Source organism: Rattus norvegicus, chromosome 5, assembly GCF_021556685.1.
Source record: "Rattus norvegicus strain SHRSP/BbbUtx chromosome 5, alternate assembly SHRSP_T2T, whole genome shotgun sequence".
Taxonomy (NCBI): Eukaryota; Metazoa; Chordata; class Mammalia; order Rodentia; family Muridae; genus Rattus; species Rattus norvegicus.
In genome coordinates this window covers 111,710,905-111,730,377 of record NC_141538.1, presented here as the reverse complement: position 1 = coordinate 111,730,377, position 19,473 = coordinate 111,710,905, and the positions used below count along the sequence as shown (strand labels likewise).

The following is a 19,473-nucleotide window of genomic DNA, read 5'->3' as shown; positions in this document are numbered from 1 at the left end:
GGTTTTGGACAAGCTACATTTGTTCTTGTTGTTCTTTTGGTATTTGTTTGTTTTTTTTTTTCAGACAGAGTTTCTTTGAAGCTGTGGCTGTCCTAGAACTCATTTTGTAGACCAGGTTAGCCTTGAACTCAGAGATCTGCCAGCCAGAGAGCTGAGATTAAAGACATGTGCCACCACTGCCCAGTGTACACTTGTCTTTTCTAAGGAAATTGAATTAAATTATCTCCATTGTCTTTTTTATTCCCACACCCCAACCCCACAAGTACTATATTATTCTATTGAGCATTCTTTCCTTCAGGTATTTAAAGTCTCAATTTCAACAGCTAAAACTTTCTATTAAACATGTTTAATAGAAATTTTCAGTCTCTTCTGTTGATAACACTTACTTGAATTTTTGCATTCCAGATCAGATTTGTGGTTTGTACTACCCTTTAAAAAATTACAAACTCCAAGTTAGTCAATGATTATGTTTACCCGTCTTCACCACAACAAATATTGATACCAATATATGCAAAGTTATTATGGTGGTTATTTCCTTATTTCACGGAGTTATGTCACCAGCAAGACAGGATGATAGTAGGCATGCCCTGTTTCTGCCCAAATTTAAGAGCAGCACAGTCAGTTTACTGTAGGTACAGGCCGAGTCCTGGGATTCAGACTATAGTGGACAGGACTGGCAAACATTGCTTTGTGGAGTAGTAAAATAGATACCTGCAAGAAGTTGGAAATGATAAAACATAGTTAGAGCAGCAGCTTTCATTTAACAGTGCGGAGCAGGGGAGCGGGGAGCCTAGGGAAACTATAGGTTATTTGAATTTATATAGAAAAAGTAGAGAGTGCCCTGAGCATTAAGGTCCAAGAAATGTTAGGTTCCTCTAAAAGCCATAGGAAGCGCTCCAGGCATTTTAAACAGAGAATAGCACCATCAAAAGTATTTCATGGTATCTCTGAACTCAGCTGAATTCAAGCAAAACTTGAAATTCTATTGCCACCCCCCCCCGTAGTAGTGTTTTCTAATTTTTGTATCTTGGAATATTAAAGTATAACTTTCATAAGCCTTTTGCTAGAAGAGATTGCTTCCCTTGGCCCCATCGTCTTTGCTGGAGCCAATCTTTATTCTGCCCTGTTCTTTCACCTTCTCGTTTGCCACCCATGGGAAAGCATGTCTGTCCTGAAAAGGTAATCTAGAACTATGATGTACGTGGGGCTTGATGTGTTCCCAGATATGCTCCTGGTAGTTTTGCATGTAGAAGCTGATCAAAGCACACCTCTCCTTCCCTTTGAGTCCATTTTAAGGTCTCGGAATCCTTTTCAGAGGCCGAATCCTCAGTGTGTATTCTGAGATGCTCAGGAGGACGCTGTGCAGCAGGCAACTGTGGAGCCATGAAGCTGTGGTGGGACCTTTGCCTCCACTTAGTATACTGAGAGCCAACTTGCATTTAGTGGTAGTCACTTTTTCAGAGAGTTATAATCGGGCTTCTTTTGCTTTATGATATGAATAGCAATTAACTTGGAGTGTAAATGGGCATAATTATGACCTTTCCCACTCTTTTAAGTTAGAAGAAATTGAATTAGGCTTTTAAAAATGTCTAAAGTGGCAAGTATTTTAATTTCTGAGATTAATGTTTGTAGTTCTGGGTCAGAACTTGACAAATGATAAAAGTTGTTCATTGGTGATCTTGTCAGTGGGTGAATTTTCAGATGTTCATAGTTTATAAAGAAACTGATTTCTTTGTTCATTTGTGGATCATACCACTTTGATCTGTCAATGTTAAAGTCACTATTACTGATATTCCCATTGGTGAGTCAGTGGCAGGGCAGTAGTACTTTTGGACAGATTCGTTTCAGATGGACTTCTGTAGAATGCCATAATGTTCTAAGATATTAAGCTTCACCTTTAATGAACTACCAGTTCTTACCCATAAGATAGTAAAGGTTTCTTTTAATTTTGTGTATTTTGATTAACCTCTTTTGATAGCACATTGCTAGTATACATGTTATTCATCCTTGCATGTTTAATGTGTAATTAGTTTTAGCTCATGATGAAGAAATGGGTTTTTAATTACAAAGAATATATTATATTTCTGATTACTCCATTTTTGAGACCTAATTACTTTGGTAAGCTTGTTTTGGCTTTTTGTTTGTGTTTTCTCTGGCCAGTGTAATCTCCTTTGTGAGGAGCACATTGGGAAAGCCATCGGCTAGAGGGTCTCTTTGCCTGCTGCTCCTCCCTCCTCCTTCCCTCAAGAAGCCTCAGTATTGCTCGTCGTGGTTTATTATATCACTTGTAGGCTTGTGAGAACTTCCAGAATAAACCTGAGTTTTAAATTGCTATCTTGGAAGCAGATTGGTGTTCAGTTTTTGTACTCCCTGTATCATCTTTAAATATTTAAATTGCAGACGCTCTGGCTGCCTCTTAAATTAGATCCTTCACTTAGTAGTTTTGACATTTCATAACCTTGCTCCTCAGGCATTAAATATTCACCTGTTTAAATGGCAGTGAAAATTTAAAATACAAACCCATATATTAATCCAATGAGTGTAGATTGGGGATCAGCTTTCATTTATTGAAGGAAGAAGCTATTGGCCTCACCAAGACACATACTACAGATTCATTGTATTGAACTATTTATACAGAATTGGTCATATAAAGAAAACTCTTTTGAGTCTTCACTGAGGGAATTTAGTTGTAAAGACCCACAAGGGTATTTAACACTTTGAGGATGTGTTCCCACATCTTCAGTCTCACTGTGGTTTTCTAAGTGAGTATTGATTGATGCAAGGCATCCATAGAGCTCCAAATTCACAGCAAAATCAGAGTGGCGATCATTGCTGATAATTACTAGGTAGAGAGATTGGACTGGTAACTGATTTAAATCCCAAGGTCATTGTCCTCATCCCTCTCTAAGTCTTCCCAGTGTGGTCTAAAGTGTACTTTGTATTTATAATCCTCTAAGATTAAAGAACTGTCTGCCTTTTCTTGGAAGGCAGGATGTTGTTGACAGTGATATCCCTGACCAAGCAGAAGAAGTGGGGGGAGGGGTGCTTTAGTTCCAAGAAACTTGCAGACATAGGATTCAACCTGGGGCATTATGGGAGAAGAGTCAGCACAATGCCCCTTGTTACACTTCTTGGAAATTCATAGGGGTAGTGTTCTTTATTTCTATGAATTAGAGTGTAATAAAATTTATTTTAATTATGATATGCAGTTTCTACAGTTATTCCCAACTAGTGACCACTATTTTTAGGGAAAGGTACTTTGAAATATATTAATGCATGTGACATAAAATAACTGGTTTAGTGATATCTTTTCTGCTCCTTTCTTAGTTTACATGTGAGCTTTAAGAAACAGGCTAGCATTAGTTAAAAATTCTGAACTCTTACAACAAGTGAAGTGACAAGCTAGTTTCCATACTGTGATACTGTGGAAAGAAAGCTGACCAGGAAAAAAGGGCAGGGAGCCAGGGAGATCAGTTGGTAAATCCAGAACTCAGCACCAGATGTGCATGGCCTTAGGCATGGGATTTGTCTTATCTTTACCTCTTCTGTTGGCCATAATCTATTTTTTTATTTGTGTATCCTGCCTGCCTTATAAGATAGTCAAAGGCACAGAAAGAAAACTCTATTTGATTATGCTTTATAACTGGTAAAAACCTAAGCCTGAGTGCAGCTTTATTGTTAAACAGTGCTTGTTACCAGTTCTTTGACAGCATTATAGGGATACGCCCTTTTAGCGTGACTAGGAGATAAAGAATGTGAATTTAAATTTGTGTATTAAACTTGGTATGGATGTTCAAACCTCTCAAACCAAGCATCCATAAGGCCAAGGCAGGAGGATTTCCCTAAGTCTGAGGCTAGCCTGGACTCTATAGTGAGTCCCAGGCCAGCTTGCACTAAAGAGTGAAGTCCTATCTCAAAAGCCAAACCAAACAATGACAAAAGCAAGCAAACTCACAAAAGAATGGATATTGAGGGGAGGGCAGCTGATCCCAGTATGCTTTCAGTTTTTACATAATCACTAAATATAAGCCCTTTATTCTAAATATATTTCAGGGTAACTTAAAACACCTCACCCACACATGTCTGAAATGTACAAAGCAGTGAATGTCACTGCATGAGTAAATGACTCTGGAAAGCTGAGATGGACTCAGTTACTCTATACTTGATTATTTAGGTCTTTTTGGATATACTTGGATGCACATAGAGGTGAATAATATTTATAACATGGCCACCCTAATTTTTAGACTCTTAAAATGCCATGCACATTAAAAAGTATTTATTCCTAAGAACAACTTTTAAAAGGTAAAATCATGTAGCTTGTGTGGTATAAGAGGATTAGGGACTTTGTCTCAAGATAACAGGGTAACAAAGTGAACCTAGTTTTGAACCCAGGCTCACTGATTGGAGAATTGTCACCTTTCATCACTGTGACACTCCCTGCCTTATGCTAAGCTGGAGCCTCTCCTTGCTTTATCACTCACTGAGAAGGCATAAATGCTTACGCTTGCCCTGTAGCCCATAGTGAGTGGCTCTCTCACAAAGAGCACTTCAGTTACATAGTCTAGAGCAGAGTGACTGCTGACTGGCTCCCTGGTACAGAAATAAAGCCATGAAATCCTCAATATGGAAGTGGGCCAAGTGCCGGATTGTAGAGCTTCCTCAGACGATTGCAAAGAGCCTTGGTATTCATGTGTTCTCACCACTAGATTCAAAATACTTCAGAGTCTGTGCTGTCATAGGTACACAAGTCCCACGGCTGTATTTTTGCTTACATTATTTTGATTACTTGAATTTTTCCTCTTTTTTTTTTAAATTTTGTATTTATAAGTCATTACAAAGTAGCTAGTTATAAAGAGAAAAGAGTGTATGTGAATATATTTTCTTTGCTACTGTCCCAGATTCTTTTATAGAGAACAGGACAGTGTAATGTGACTTTCAAATAAGCCCTTGGAACAGCATCTGTATTTCCAGCTGTTAGTGAGCAAACTGATTAAATAAAGGTAGGAGTATTATAAGCCCTGTTGGGGTAAGGGTAAAAGATACCAAGAACTTCATAAATTAATATAAAACCTGGCCAGGGTTCTCTTTTTCTTTCCTAGAAATGTTGTTTAGAAACGAAAAAAAAAATGGTTGAAGCTTTTTTAAAATAGTAGTTTTGATAAAAGACTCTAAATTGTATAATTTGTATACCACCTGAATAAAGGTGGTAACTACTAGGTAACTGGCTAGACAGAAGTAATCATACTATGCTGGTGTTAGCAAGTCAATCCCAGAGTTGGAAGTGTTGGTTACTTTTAATAAGCATGTAGAAAACAGGCTGGGCTACAACATTTCTGTCCATGCCGTTGGCCAGTCCTGAGGAGATCATGGGTAAATCAAAGGGAGCATGGGACTCTGTTTATATTTGTGAGCTTTTTGTTCATTTGCTCAGTTTTGTTTGGAGAGAGAGAGGGGGGGGAAGAGAGAGAGCGAGAGCGAGAGCGAGCGCGAGCGAGCGAGAGAGAGCACGAGAACGAACAAACTTGAAGTTGGGTGAGTATGTGGAGGGGTCTGGGAAGAATTGGGAGAAGGGAAAGAATATGATGAAAATTTTAAAAAAAATTAAAGGAGACTTTTTTAAAAAAGAGCATTAGCTAGCATATGAAGACAGTGAGACACTTGGGATATGGAAAAGAAGGTTATGGACTGTGATTCCTTTCTGTATGTAAATCTCCAGTAGTTCATGGGAGAGTGGCATTGACATAAATGATACAAAGTCCTTCCCTGATAAGAGCTACACGTTGTTAAATGGATGCTACCACGTCCGGAGATTTAGAGGATAGAAATAAGTCATAAAAATGTGCCTGCTGAGTTCACTTGGAATGATTGCACCCCAATCTCTTGTCTCTCTGTTGCTTCCACTGAGGACAACTTACTTCTGTTAGCGTGCAGTGCCGTGCATGCCAATGGTCTGGGTCAAGACCTCACAGGGACCAGAGAAGTGGATCTTCTCTCCTCCTCACACAAGGAAATGGCATTTCTTCTCTTCTGAACCCCCGACCCTCAGTGAACCAACAGCACCCACTTGTATTAATTAAGGCAGTGCTTGCTGTCTATCCCGTCTGGAGCAGTCCTGGAGGTTTCTGAAAGGAGTGTGTATACCAGTGTGCTTAACCTTATTCCCCTTTTCAGGTTTCCTATGCTCGTCCAAGTTCAGCTTCTATCAGAGATGCAAACTTATATGTCAGTGGTCTTCCAAAAACCATGACCCAGAAGGAGCTGGAGCAGCTGTTTTCACAGTATGGGCGCATCATTACTTCTCGGATTCTTGTCGACCAGGTCACTGGTAAGTAGGCCGTGCTTCTGGACAGTCTTGTGCTCCCTGACGGGCAGATTGGGAAATATTCTGTCTCCTCACACAGCAGTCTTGCCTCTAGAACACATCAAAGGTATATGTGGGCCAGAAAATGCAATTTTCTGCTGGAATTGTTCATAAATATGCATGGACAGAAATAGATTGTGGAGTGGAGTGAGCGAGCTTGAGTCATTTCCACCCTGAAGGTGCAGGTTTGAAGCCTGTTTCATGGCTTGTAATAAATTTATAGATGCTATAATCTTCATTTTCAAGCCTCTGTGTGAAAAAAGCCCCTATCCCCCTTATAAACAATCTTATTTTTGTGAAAAGCAAAATTTACTGCAGCAGTGTGCAGCTGGTTCTCTGAGCAAGGATGAGTCTGAATCCACTTTGGTAATTGCTGTGAAGGCAGTTTTCCAGGGCTGTGCCGTGCCGTGGAGGCATATGTAAGAGGATGAAATTGTGAGTGGTAGCAATTTGTTTTATGCCTAATGTAACTTTGACCAAATGAAATGAGAGTAAGATGTTCATTAGAACTTTGTACAGAAGGACTGTTTCTTTAACACCGTTAGCTAAGGGAAAGCTGCTGATGTGGGTTGGTTACAGATTTTTAACATAAGATACACAGACTTTTTTCTATTATAAAAGCAATACTTGTCCTTTTCAGAACGTTTTAAAACTGAGGAAACATGGACTGGCGGGAGCAGAAAGTTACCTGGGGTGCCTTATTTCCAAGCTGCCCATAGTGCAATACTGTGTATTATAAGTGTGAATTTTTGTAAAGAAAGGAGCAGATTAACTCTAGAATAAAAGCAGGCCACATTTTTAATCTTGAAGTGGAGATCAGTTCAGTTGTTGTGAATTTGAGCAGAGCAGTGTAGGCTTTTCCATTCTGTATTGTTAATTGCCTTCACAGGAAGTGCTTTTCGTAGACTTCTGGCGAGAGAAGCAGCAGTGTATACACTTCCTGAGAGAGTAGCCTGTAGACCGTGCTGCTGTGAGAAAGTCTGAGAGCATATAAGACTGTACAGGCTGCAGTAACTGTCCTGTCATCCTCCTGATGCATTCTGCACACTGGTGTATTGCACACGCTGTTTGTTAATGGGGCAAAATAGAAACCCAAGCGTAGCAAATCAATTTATTCTAAGCAACAGAATTACCTCTGTGTTCATAGTGTTATTTTTTTTTTTTTAAAGATTTTGGTCCTTGATGAGAGCAGACTTCATATGTAACAGGAAAATCATGTCACTTCCCATTAATGATGGCAGGTGATAGGTGAACAGACTCAGTATTTCCTGAGTATGGCCTACCAGCAGCCTGTTGGAACTTCATTAGAACTACAAATCCTGGGGTCCTACCCCAAAGTACTCAATCCTGAGGATAGACATTTTTACACCTCCCAGTTCCTACACACTTTAAGTGGCCCCACTTGTATGGATGCCAGTTTTAAAACTGTGCTTTCCTAATGGAGCAGCCAAGAAGTTTAGTATTTTATTTTCATTTGCTCTGTGTGTACATGTTTTGTTTTGTCCCCCCCTTTCATTTTTTTCTTTTTCTTCTTCTTTTTTATTTATTTATTTTTTGAAGCCGTGACCAGGCTGCCAGGATGGCATCCCACACTCGTAGCAAACTTCTTCAGCCTGCTGCGTGATGGGAATCTGCTAGTTGGAATGTTAGTTCTCAGTAGGAGCTTGTAGACAGATGAAAGAAAAGGATATGTTTGTAGTCAGTTCTTCTTTATACTTAAACTTTCAAGACAAATGTACCCTTTTCCTGAATTGGAAGGAGTAAAGCTCAGCGGCCCGGGTGTCGACCATGGTGGATGGTGTGTTGTGTGGCTTTGGTAGAAAAAGTGAAGTGACAGCACACATGGAGACAGTACCTTATCTACCTTAGAAAAGTCTGAGCCTTATCCAGGTTCAATTGTAAGATAAACGGACCATTGTAAGGTGATCACCCATTTCTTTTTGAGGGTGCTCAAAGTCACGATGGTCTAGGTCTCCCCAGCAGCCCCTCCTCTCTTCATTGGCCCACTCTGAATTATCTATACTTTCCTACCTACTAGTCCAAAGCGTGGTCCTGGGAGAGCCTGGGTGCCTGCCAAGAAGGAATTTCTCCATGGCTGCCTACCTTGTGTTGACCAGCTGTGACGGTCTGCTCACCTGCCTGTGCCACTTACATGCAATGAATGGAGATCCATGCTGCTGTTTCAACTCAGAAACCCGGAAAGGCCTTGTTCATGCCCTGTTTTGCCATTGTCAAAGAACAGAGAGGGAATGAAAGGCCTTCCATGCTTAAGAGGAATGTTGGAGGTGTCAGAAAGTTTGCAGTTCTATTGATTTAACTTTTAGTCCCTGCTGCATTACTTCTGTAAGATAGTTAAAGGGAAGAACGGGAGAGCTTCAGAGGCCAGGAAGACCCTCTTCAGATTCTGTTTTCTTGAGAGAACTTCATGCTATATGATATGATTATGACAAATATATTACTTAGAATTTTAGTTGAGCTATATATGCTCTCTAGTTTTTTTTCGCAATTGCCTATTTTTGTTCTTATTCCAAGGAAGGGGTTGCCTGTATGATAGCACGATTCGAAAAGTGGTTCTTGGGGCCGAAGTTAGTGTTACTGTAGAGAGTGCACAGGAGGCAGGAAGGAATCAGGGGAAGAAGCATGGACTTAGTACTCCGTATTTTATTGGTTTCTTGACAAGCACTTGTAGATAGTGAGACCTCACGTTGTCTAGGTTATTGCCTGCATTTTAAAAATGTGGAAAAATTGAGATTCTAAGTTGAATTGCTAAGGTACGATTTTCTTCCTGATGTGATATTTTTTTTGGCAAATGTTATATTTGGGTGAAAAGATGTTAATGAGAAGGAAAAATTAATTTATCCTTTCCTCTCTTCTTCCCCTCTCCTGCTCCCTCTTTCCCAAATCTTTACTTAAATCTACCTTAGGCATATCAAGGGGTGTAGGGTTTATTCGATTTGACAAGCGGATTGAGGCAGAAGAAGCTATCAAAGGCCTAAATGGCCAGAAACCTCCTGGTGCCACAGAGCCAATCACTGTAAAGTTTGCTAATAATCCAAGCCAAAAAACCAATCAGGCCATCCTGTCCCAGCTGTACCAGTCTCCAAACAGAAGGTACCCAGGACCGCTAGCTCAGCAAGCGCAGCGCTTTAGGTAAGTCTGGCCTCGTTCTCGGGCCCAGCTACTGAACTGCAGGAGAACGTGCAGGTTTACACAAGCAATGGTATCAATAAGGTCTCTGCTCTGAGTTTGTCTCTATTGTTCTTTTCTGTCGTCTTTTTTTCTTTTTCTTTAATGGGCACAGAGAAAACATACTTGGGGAAAGAGCAGCTTTTGCTGTGACTGAGGGCAATTGACTGTAAGAGCAGTTCTCCTCCAGTAGTGATTCTGCCTCCGAGAGACAGTTGGCAAAGTGCAGAGTCACTTGTGATGGCATATTTTGGGTGGAGACGTGACTCACGTCTAGTGGGTAGGGTCCAGGGATATGTTAAGCATCCTGAGGCATACAAGAAACCCAGCAGCCACAGGTTACTGGGCCCAAAGCACAGTGGGAGAAACACCAGGCCTGCAGACTGAAGTCTCATGTGCTGTTTTCTTTTTATTGCTCTTTTCTTGCAAAGAATTTTTTTTTGTTTGAGTTGAGTTGTCAAATAGAGCTCTTTCAGTTAGCTTTGTCTTATAATATAGGCATTGTTAAAGATAAATGACTGATATGAATGCCGTGAGTTTCTTCAAGTGGGTTTGGTTCTCTCCCCTTTTTGTCATGTCTTACAGTTTAGAGGGTGGCAAACTTTAGCTCTAATGGTTCAGAGAGGAAATCTATTAAAATTTCTGGGTCATGGCTTTTGCAACTGTGTCTCCCTTTTGTCCTTACCATCTCCTTCTCTCTCCTCCTCCTCCTCTTCCTCCTCCTCCTCCTTTCTTTTCAGCTCTTTAAACATTTAAAAGTCATTAGCTGTATGTCATACAGAAAGTAGTGTCAGTCCAGATTCTGCCTCTGGGTGGTAATTCACTGATGCATTAACCGAAAGAAGTAGCTGTATTACTGATGGGCATAAAAAAATCCACGTTCTTAACTTATCTATTTGTTGCATAACAAGAGCAACTTGAGGTTCAGTTAAGAACAGTGAATGTCTGGAGTTATGAATGAGTCACCCAGTTTTTATTTACCACTGGTAAATCATACCAGGTAGTATGATGTAGCTATAAGTACATGTAAATATATATTCTTTCTTTTCTGAGACCAAATAGTTAATTACCAAAACACATAATCATAAACTTAGTATGCTAGAGGAATTAACTTACATGTCTCCTAGGCTTGGTCACATACTTTTTTCCCACTAGTATAATAGAGTATAGAAAAGAAAAGGAATTTTTAAAAATCAGCTTAAAATATCTCCATCTAAAAGCAGTTAAATATGTTACTTAAGTGTGAAAAGAAGTTTCTGTTAATGCCAGGTTGAATAGCTACTTAAGCTGGCATTCACTGGGAGAACTATGCCATTGTCAAAGACCGTATTGATAATGATGACCAGCTCTCTGGTTCATTGAGTCCAGCTGCTGTAATTTTGGGAGAAAAATACATTGAGGAAAACAAAATGTGTGTCACCTTTGACCTTGGTAACAAGCAGTGGCAACTGAATGAGAGGCAAGGCACATGAGCTACTGGATTATTTCCTTCTGCAGAAAGAACTCTCAGAGCACCCTTCTCAGCGCCACATGCACGCCCTCGCTCTGACGCCTTTCTTTCTAACCTCATTCACTTGTTGCTCCTTCTGAATATAGTGCAGTTGAGCCTCGGAGAACCTCACCGGTTCTGAGTCACCCTGTCCAGTTAGCTGATGGAAGAAAGCTCTATGGTTGTGCATTGTTGCTTGGTGTGTTCAATTAAAACTGTAGTTTTGTTTGCTGGTGCCATTTATTAGAGCAGTGCTCCTAGATTCTCAAGACTGTGTCAGAGGACCTGTAGACAGCCTTAAGACTCCTGGTCTCTGGGCAGCATGTGTTGGATATTGGGTACCACAGCATCCTCACTGAGTCTTCCTTTCCCTCTTTACATGCCCATGCCCTTTATTTTTGATGAGGTAAAGCTTACCAAGGTTGCCACCGTGATTAAATTTAAAACCTTTATCTTCTGTCCATCCTATATTACAAAAAGTTTTGATAGTATATATTATCATTACTTCTGAGATCCTTTGGCCCTTACAGGGGAAAACAAAACAAACAAACAAACAAACAAACAAACAAAAAAACCAAACCAAACATTGTAAAAGAAGGGCATAAGGAACATTAGTTGAAAGGAAAGCCCAGCATTAGTAAGTAAGAATATGGAGGTTTGCCCTTGGAGTCACAGCATCTGTGAAGGCTGAGACAGGAAGATCAGTTAAAATTACTTTTCTTATTGCATGAAGTTTACATCAAGGAGCCCTGAGAAGTAGCTACTGCCAACCTGCCCAGTGATGGCAAAACGAAGCAGTCAGTTTCCCAGTAGGGAAGATTCCTCTTTCCTGGGATTCTTAAGTGTTTTCTTACTCACCTCACTGCTCATCCCTACCTCTGCTTGGTCTAAGTGGTAAAATGTAAATTGCTAGGGATTGTGGTTGATCGAGACTGGGAGTGAGAAAAATGAGTCTTAATTTCTATAGTGCAAATATATCTTAATGTGTGACTGGTGTTTTTAAAAAGTATCTTTAATTTGGCAGCCATTGCCTTGAATTTCTTTTCATTTTATTGAATAAAAGTTTATCTTTGTGACTTATAATACACTTGAGTTAAGGATGTGAAGGTTTTGTTGGCCTCTTGATCTTTTCTGTAGTTGAGGTGTTAACTACTCACAGTTATTTCTTCATAGTATTTGTTTTAATGCCTTTGCCACTTCCCAGCATGGATTTTAGAAAGTTCATTGTGTTATTTTTATGTTATGGTGGTACTTTGGCAGCTGAGAGAGACGAGAGAATACATGTTATATACTGATGAAAGGACTTGCAGTATTCATGAAGATTAAAAAATAAGATTTCATGTAATAAGGATTAACTTTAAAAGTGGGCTTTTGAGGTTTATGGCTCAGTCTGTATTGATGATTCGAATTGAACATGAACACTGCTAATCTGATGAGCTAGTTGAAGCGTTTATAGTGTGCAAACTAAGGCAGACTCTTTACTGGGGGGCATGATGCAATTTCAGTCCCTTCAGAACACTCTTAGTATAGGATAGCCAGATTAAACTGTAAACCAAAATTCCTCATCTGTTTGTGTGAAATAAATTTCACTTTATTGAGTGTGACCTAGGCGATGACTATGTGTCTGCCTCTGTGAGTCTTTGTGTATTTTTGAAGAGCCTCTGCAGTCAGCAGCTGGGTTGAGCTTCAGGCATGATGCTGGTTGCACTGGCTTGAGTCCATGTTGGAAGGCACAGATGTCAAGCTTCATGAATACTTGTCACATTCATAGAAGATGTGATTGGATAAGGGGACATATTGATGAGCTTATATTAGTTAACTTTAAGCCAACTGTTGCTCCATGCTCTGGAGAGGTTTGTTAATTTTTCCATAGTACAGAAAATTGTATTTTCTTATTTGTTTTCTTTTTCACATATTATGTCTGACTTCAATTGATTTTTAAAAAATTTCCCTTCCAATATGGATTGTTCCCTAATCTACCAGCTGAATAGCTTAAAAACTAGGCGTATACTTTAGTTTTATGCTGTATTTGTAAACATCTTATTTTGAAATGGAAGTGTTCTAGCTGATAGCACAGTCTATTAAAAATGTTGCCTAGTAACAATCTAAGTTGCATTATCCTGATGATAGGAAAGGTTACCAAATGTCTTTGCTGTGCACTTGTATATGCACGTGGTTTGTACTTTAGACTGAATTCTAATCAAATATACAAACCATAGGATGAAGAGGAAATATATACTCTATCAAGTATAGTTATATACTGATATATTTATTTATAAATGTTAACATTTATCACTTTGAAAGTTTTGACTTCATGTAAGATATGCAGAATTGGCTTGTTTCTATCTTCCTCATGTGGTTTCTGTGAGAAGTAGAGGAAATAACTGGTTTGTGTTTTCTTGAATTCTCACTGGATCCTCCTCAACCCAGTTTCCCGTCTCTTGGAAACCTTTCTATAAGTACAGGATGTGTTCATTGAAGCTAAGCTTATCTATCTTATCTTCCAGATCCATGTAATATGTTACTTGTGAATTGAATTTTATGCCAGCTAAAGCTTGGGTGGGAGCGGGCATTAGTCACCCTCTAAGGAAAGCTCAGCCTTCCTCAGGACAGCATGTGATACCATAGAGTGGACACGGATACTGCTGCAGTCCAGATGTTCAATATAATTAAAAACATCTGGTTTTAAATAGCAAAGCACACATGCAGTTGGCTCCTTAACATTGACTCCCGTGGAGAGGAGCACACTGTATGCGTGTGGCTCCGAGTTACTGCTGCTAGCCTGGGCTCCTCTTGAATGTAGTGACTTTCAGTTTTAGGTGACTTTGTATGAAAGTTGTCCTGAAGCTGTGGGACACAGGGAGAGGTGTGACGGCTCTGCCAGGGACAGTATGACATTCTCTCCTACAGCTACAATTTACAACTCGCTGCCTGCTGCTGGACCAACGCTGCTTGATGTCCATCTTTAAATTCCAAAGGGACACATAAGTGTGTGGCAGTGATAGCCAGGGAAATGGGGGTCAGCTCCCTGTAGTCACACAGTTGCCATGTTCACACAGGACTATTTCCTGGAGCAGTGTTCCACTCCTTTGCTGGTTGGGGAGGAGAAAGGGAAAAGTGTAGAAAACTTGGTTTAAATTCTCCAGGACTGAGTCCCCCTAAGCCTGGGAGGTGAAGGAGGTCAGAGAACTATATAAGACTCTACAGTGGAACAACTCCAAGGCTCACTGAAGGTCTTCAAAGACCTAGCTGTAAACGTCCCAGATACCCGGAGGATTATAGGATGGGATAGAATTGGGAACTCCCTTGGTGCTTATAATTCACCGCCATGACAGGTTTGGTTTCCGTCCTATCCTAAAAAGTCACATTTTAGGGAAATTCTGTCTGGAGTTTCATTGCTCTCCTAGGTGGAGGGTGGAGGGGAATGCAACTTCTGAATTTTGTCCTTTAATCACTTTGAACAGAGACTTCAGCACCTTCATGTGTCCTCCAGGTCCCGTTTGTCAGATGCATTCCATAGCCATCATTCCAGAAATTTGATGAAATTTTCTGTATCAGATCACCTTTTGATTGGTGTTGCGAATTTATGTTCATTTTCTTCCTGGTTTTGAAGCCCTGGTTTTTGTACATAGAGGCACCTTTACCCACCTTCACTCTGCAGAACACAGAGTCCCCGACATTCTGCACTCCTCACACCTGCTCTGTGCTTCGCGTGTGCAAATATTCTCGCCCAGTCAGCTCTCTGGGTAGTTTCCATCCTACATTAAGTGGTGGATGATAATTTTGGTAGCCTTTGCTTTTACATAATCACCAGATATGTGTCATAAAGCCGCAGTGCCTGGGCTAAGTGGTGCCTTTGAGAAGATCATGGGATGCAATGTGGCAGACCCCATTGATGAAGGAAGATCTGGTGTCAATGTGCTTTGTTCTCTTGCCTTACACTTTGCGTGAGGGCAGCTCAGCACTTCCCTTTCGGTTTTTTCAGAGCACATAAATGCCCAGTGGAGACTAAGATTAGAGACAACATTCATTGTTCCATGTCCTGGAGACCAGAAGGAACACGTTAGCCTTTATAAATTGAGAGGAGTTGCTTTTCTTATGTGCCTTCCTCTGTGTTTGGGTTGGACACAAAAAGCTAATACCCACCTACCTTCCAAAATACTTAGCTTTTCACAGATATTAAAAGACACTGATGAAGCAGGATGGCCAAGTTTATCCATGAACAGTGTAGTTTTACATCTTTGTAAATCTATGTCTTTCACTTTAAAAGGTCAAACTCCTTGGAAGAACTAGCTCTGTGGGTTTAGGCTAGCTGGTTAAACCTAGTGTGCTTCAGTAGCCCCAGGAGCCAATAGGATTGTACAAAAGTCAAAGTGAAAGTTTGTGTAGTGGTCAGTCCCAGTTTCCCTTTCAGAACTTGTCTGGTGGGAAGTCAGAGGTCACCTGTTCTGACTCCTTCACATGCTGCTTGTGGATGTTTCCTCAGACGACCCTGTTTTTCCTCTGCTGCACTGACCTTGTAGAGATAGCCAGTGTTCTATAACAGTGGGTGCCCATTCTCTCAGGAATGGTAAAAGATCTAGTGTTTTGAGACATCAAATACATATTTTGCACAAGTATCCCCATGGAAGGTGGCAGTAATGAGCCTAGCTTTCGTGAACCGGAAAGGGGGAAAATTAAACACTGAAGTCTGCTAAATGTGTGTTTTGCAGGTTGGACAATCTGCTCAATATGGCTTATGGAGTGAAGAGGTAATGCCATAGGTTCACAATACCCATGACCCCTTCCCACAACTGACTGATTTGATTTCTTTGATTTGGGGAGCAATATTTCCACCTTCATAAATTTGTGTTGGGTTTTCTTTTGCATGAGTAGCCTACTGTAAAGTTGCTTTTGAAGTGCATTGGACTCCTGGAATATCTTTGTACCACTGAATGCCATCCAGTCTTTTAAAGTCATTTCAGGTTGCAATGCAACATTGTAGCATGTTTCTGTTATGTGTTGGTTTCCTCCCTTCTCCATCTTCATGAAGCCAAGTTTTAGATTTTTTTTTCTTTTTTTTTCCACTGCTTAATTTGTTATTTGGTGCAGCAGATAATGATCATTTCACAATCTATCAGTACCTGGATTGTCTGTCTGTTACTGCAAGCTACAGATAGAGCCTCGTTGATACATCAAGTAGCTGTGTATACTGGTTGGGAAAGTGTAATTGCTAAAATTTGGGAAAAGAGAAAAGAACTTATACTCATTGCTGTAACCAATCTGTGTTCCTTGTATATGTGTGTATGTGTGTATGTCTGTTTCCTGTTTTGTTTAGTAGGTTTTCACCAATGACGATTGATGGAATGACCAGTCTGGCTGGAATTAATATTCCTGGGCACCCTGGAACAGGCTGGTGCATATTTGTGTACAACCTGGCGCCTGATGCAGACGAAAGTATCCTGTGGCAAATGTTTGGGCCTTTTGGAGCTGTCACCAACGTGAAGGTCATCCGTGACTTTAACACCAATAAATGCAAAGGTTTTGGATTTGTGACTATGACAAACTATGATGAGGCTGCCATGGCGATAGCTAGCCTCAATGGATACCGTCTGGGAGACAGAGTACTGCAGGTCTCCTTTAAGACAAACAAAACGCACAAAGCCTAATGAGCTCCTGTCCTCAGTCCATTTATATATGAAAACTATACAACACAAGCAAGTTAAGAGAAACTTTATACATTAGTAAATGTCTTTGTAAGTCAGTGTTGAGATGGGGATAAATGACTACTTAGCATCCTAAGAAATATGTGAGATTTTTTATTGCTAGTATTTGAATTAAAACTTCTTAAATATCTTTTATGTTTGAATATGGACAAGAGGTACAGGGTTTTTACCTGTCACATTGCATTCTATTGCCTTCTTTGAAGAAGGTGGACCTTTTAAAGTGTTTCAGCTAAGGGAAGACATTTCTTTTCTTTTTACATAACCGCCTTGAGCCTGTGAGTAAGTACTGAGGCTTTGTGTTGTAGCTCTTCAGTTGGCTGTCTTTCCCACCTCCTTAGCTTTCCTTCTCTTTCTCCTTATTGTTTTTGTTTTTCGTTTTTTTTTCCTTTCCATTCTCTAATTAGCTTTGTGTTTGGTTTACATTTAAAGCATTGCTGTTATGTCTCAGAAAAGTATTTTGAAGTTTACATTTTTATTTATGAAGTTACAAACAGTATTTATTTTGTAATTCTGATTTGGGCTGGGGCAGGGGGGGCGACATTATAAACGCTTATTGTAAGAATACTGGAGAACTTTTCGTAAAGCAGTACCTTGCCAAAGAGATAAGAGCCTCTTTGATGTGGGTTTAAAAAAAGCATCTATTTTTATAAAAAAGAAAATTTGGAGAAACTTTTTACTGGTCCTGGAACAAATATTTTGACTTGAATACTTTGAGAAATCTCTTCATATGACACCTAGTGAGCTTTTAAAATTTACCAGGAAATTTGCAACGGTTGGAAAATTTAGAAAGATTTATGATGTAGAAAAATACTTTTGAGATCTTTGTATGAGAGGAATTGAGTCAGTGAGGGAACACTGCTGGTTTCATTTTCGTAATCACCAGTGGGGCGTCTGATCATCCTGGTTGTTATGTGATAGATGGCTCACATTGATTTGTGATTTTGAAACAAATAAAAAAATTTACAAAAGAATATATAAGAGCAGGCAAGAAATTTAAATTACCAAGAGATGGGGGAAAATCTGTTCTTCCTAAAGAAATCCCTTCAGATAGAGCTCATGGTGTTTAGTGATGTACTTGCAGTATCGTTTGAAGAATTGTTTTGTCTTAAGAAAGATGAGATGTTGCACACGTTTGGATTGCAGCAAGTCAGCAAAGGCTACCTGAGTTGGATATATTTGAAGGCATTTTGAGAGTTATGTTTAAGGCTAACACCTGAGCTTTGTGTGATGTAAATAAGACCTTGTGTTTATGAACCTTTCAGCTAATTTTATTTTTTTCCCTTACATATCAAGTGATGTTCAGGTTTTGAATGTTTTGTATCAGTTTTTTTCTTTGTAAATGGCATTAACATTGTTACCTGAGGTCTTGCTTATTCACTTCTGTTGTCCTGAGGACTTGAATTTACAGTGCATCAGATTCGTTGGCTAATTCTGTCTGTAGATAGTCTAGCTTCAGCTGTTTATGGTGATGCTACATTTTCGTTTATAAATATGTTTGTGGTAAAAAAAAGAAAAATGAGTATAACCATAGGTTTTGAACAAATTTCCTTACATTTTTCATACAAAATCATAAATATCTGTATGCTATTGAAATTTAACTTTGTATGATGCTTAAACCACTATTTGGGGAAATAATAAAATAAGTCTTTACCATGTATGAAAGAAATTTTAAAAAATACAAAATATTTTCTGATTAGCATCTAGCTTATAATAAATTTTCAAAAAAGCTGAAGGCAACTGTTGCCTTCATCAGGATGCACTGAGAACTATATAGTTACGTCCTGCGTTTTGTATAAACTGAGATGCTCATATGCTTCCCCTTAGAACAGGCAATGTGCTATGCATAACATAGTTGTACATTATCTTTGCAGTTGCTTTGAGTTTTATTTTTTATTATTTAAAACTGTAGTTATAAAAACTTTTCAGTATAGTGCAGTACATATACTGTGAGGCGCGTGCTGAAGTGAACAAGCGAGTTTTCATGCTGACCCACTCAATGCTACTCAGAACTCAATTGGCTTAGCACTTTCTCATATCCTTAGGTGCATTTAGATTGTCAGAGTTAACCTGCGTTAAAAAAAATAAAATAAAATACATGTATATATTAAAAAAAATAAGGTTTCCCTTGTGGGAAAACAGCAGCTACACGCTTCTTTCCTGTACTACTGTAGCAAACCAAGGCATTGATGAGAGGGCATGCAAATTGTGCTTCACTTTACAGTGTTTATCAGAGCACTTAATAAAATGTAAGGCTGGTATTTATTTGAAGTTGTACAGTATGACTTAATTCCCATCTGTTGGAATAGAAAATATATTCTGTTGAGTATTTAAGAGGCTGTACATGTTTTCTTTTGTGTTTGGGTTCTTTGTGCTTTTTCATGTTCGGTACATCAATAAACAAAGTTGAAGGGAAAGACCTGTGCTGTATCTTTAAACACATCTGGATTGCGGGGCACCTGTACTCAGTCTAGTTCCAAAAAACAAATAAAAAGACCCTTACCCTCTTCAGTTAAAAGAGGTGTTCTCAGAGCTCTAGTTGAGAGCTGTGCTGTCTAAAGGAATCCAGAAGGCAAGTTAACTGAAGGGAGAATGTGAAGGCAAGGGGGAAGAAAAAACAAACAAAAAACCCAACAACAAAACACCAAACCCCCTAAAGGAAAAGCAAAGACTCTGACCAAATACCCGTGGTTAATTAGCTTTCCAGTGCCTTACAGGTGACTCGCAGGGACACA

The 19,473-nt window shown here is 39.6% G+C and overlaps 1 protein-coding gene across 11 annotated transcripts in view; it reads left to right on the top strand.

Moving 5' to 3' along the window:
- Positions 1 to 19,155, top strand: part of Elavl2 (ELAV like RNA binding protein 2) — a 150,035-nt gene extending 130,880 nt beyond the window's left edge. For 7 of the 11 annotated variants that reach the window (XM_087660597.1, XM_087660600.1, NM_001302217.2 and 4 more), the window contains 4 exon segments: positions 6,172 to 6,325; positions 9,286 to 9,511; positions 15,749 to 15,787; positions 16,357 to 19,155. In XM_087660597.1, the coding sequence (XP_087516723.1) occupies positions 6,172 to 6,325; positions 9,286 to 9,511; positions 15,749 to 15,787; positions 16,357 to 16,684 (747 nt within the window). In that variant the 3' untranslated portion in view covers positions 16,685 to 19,155. 11 annotated transcript variants of the gene reach the window in all.
- Positions 19,156 to 19,473: the final 318 nt, after the last annotated feature.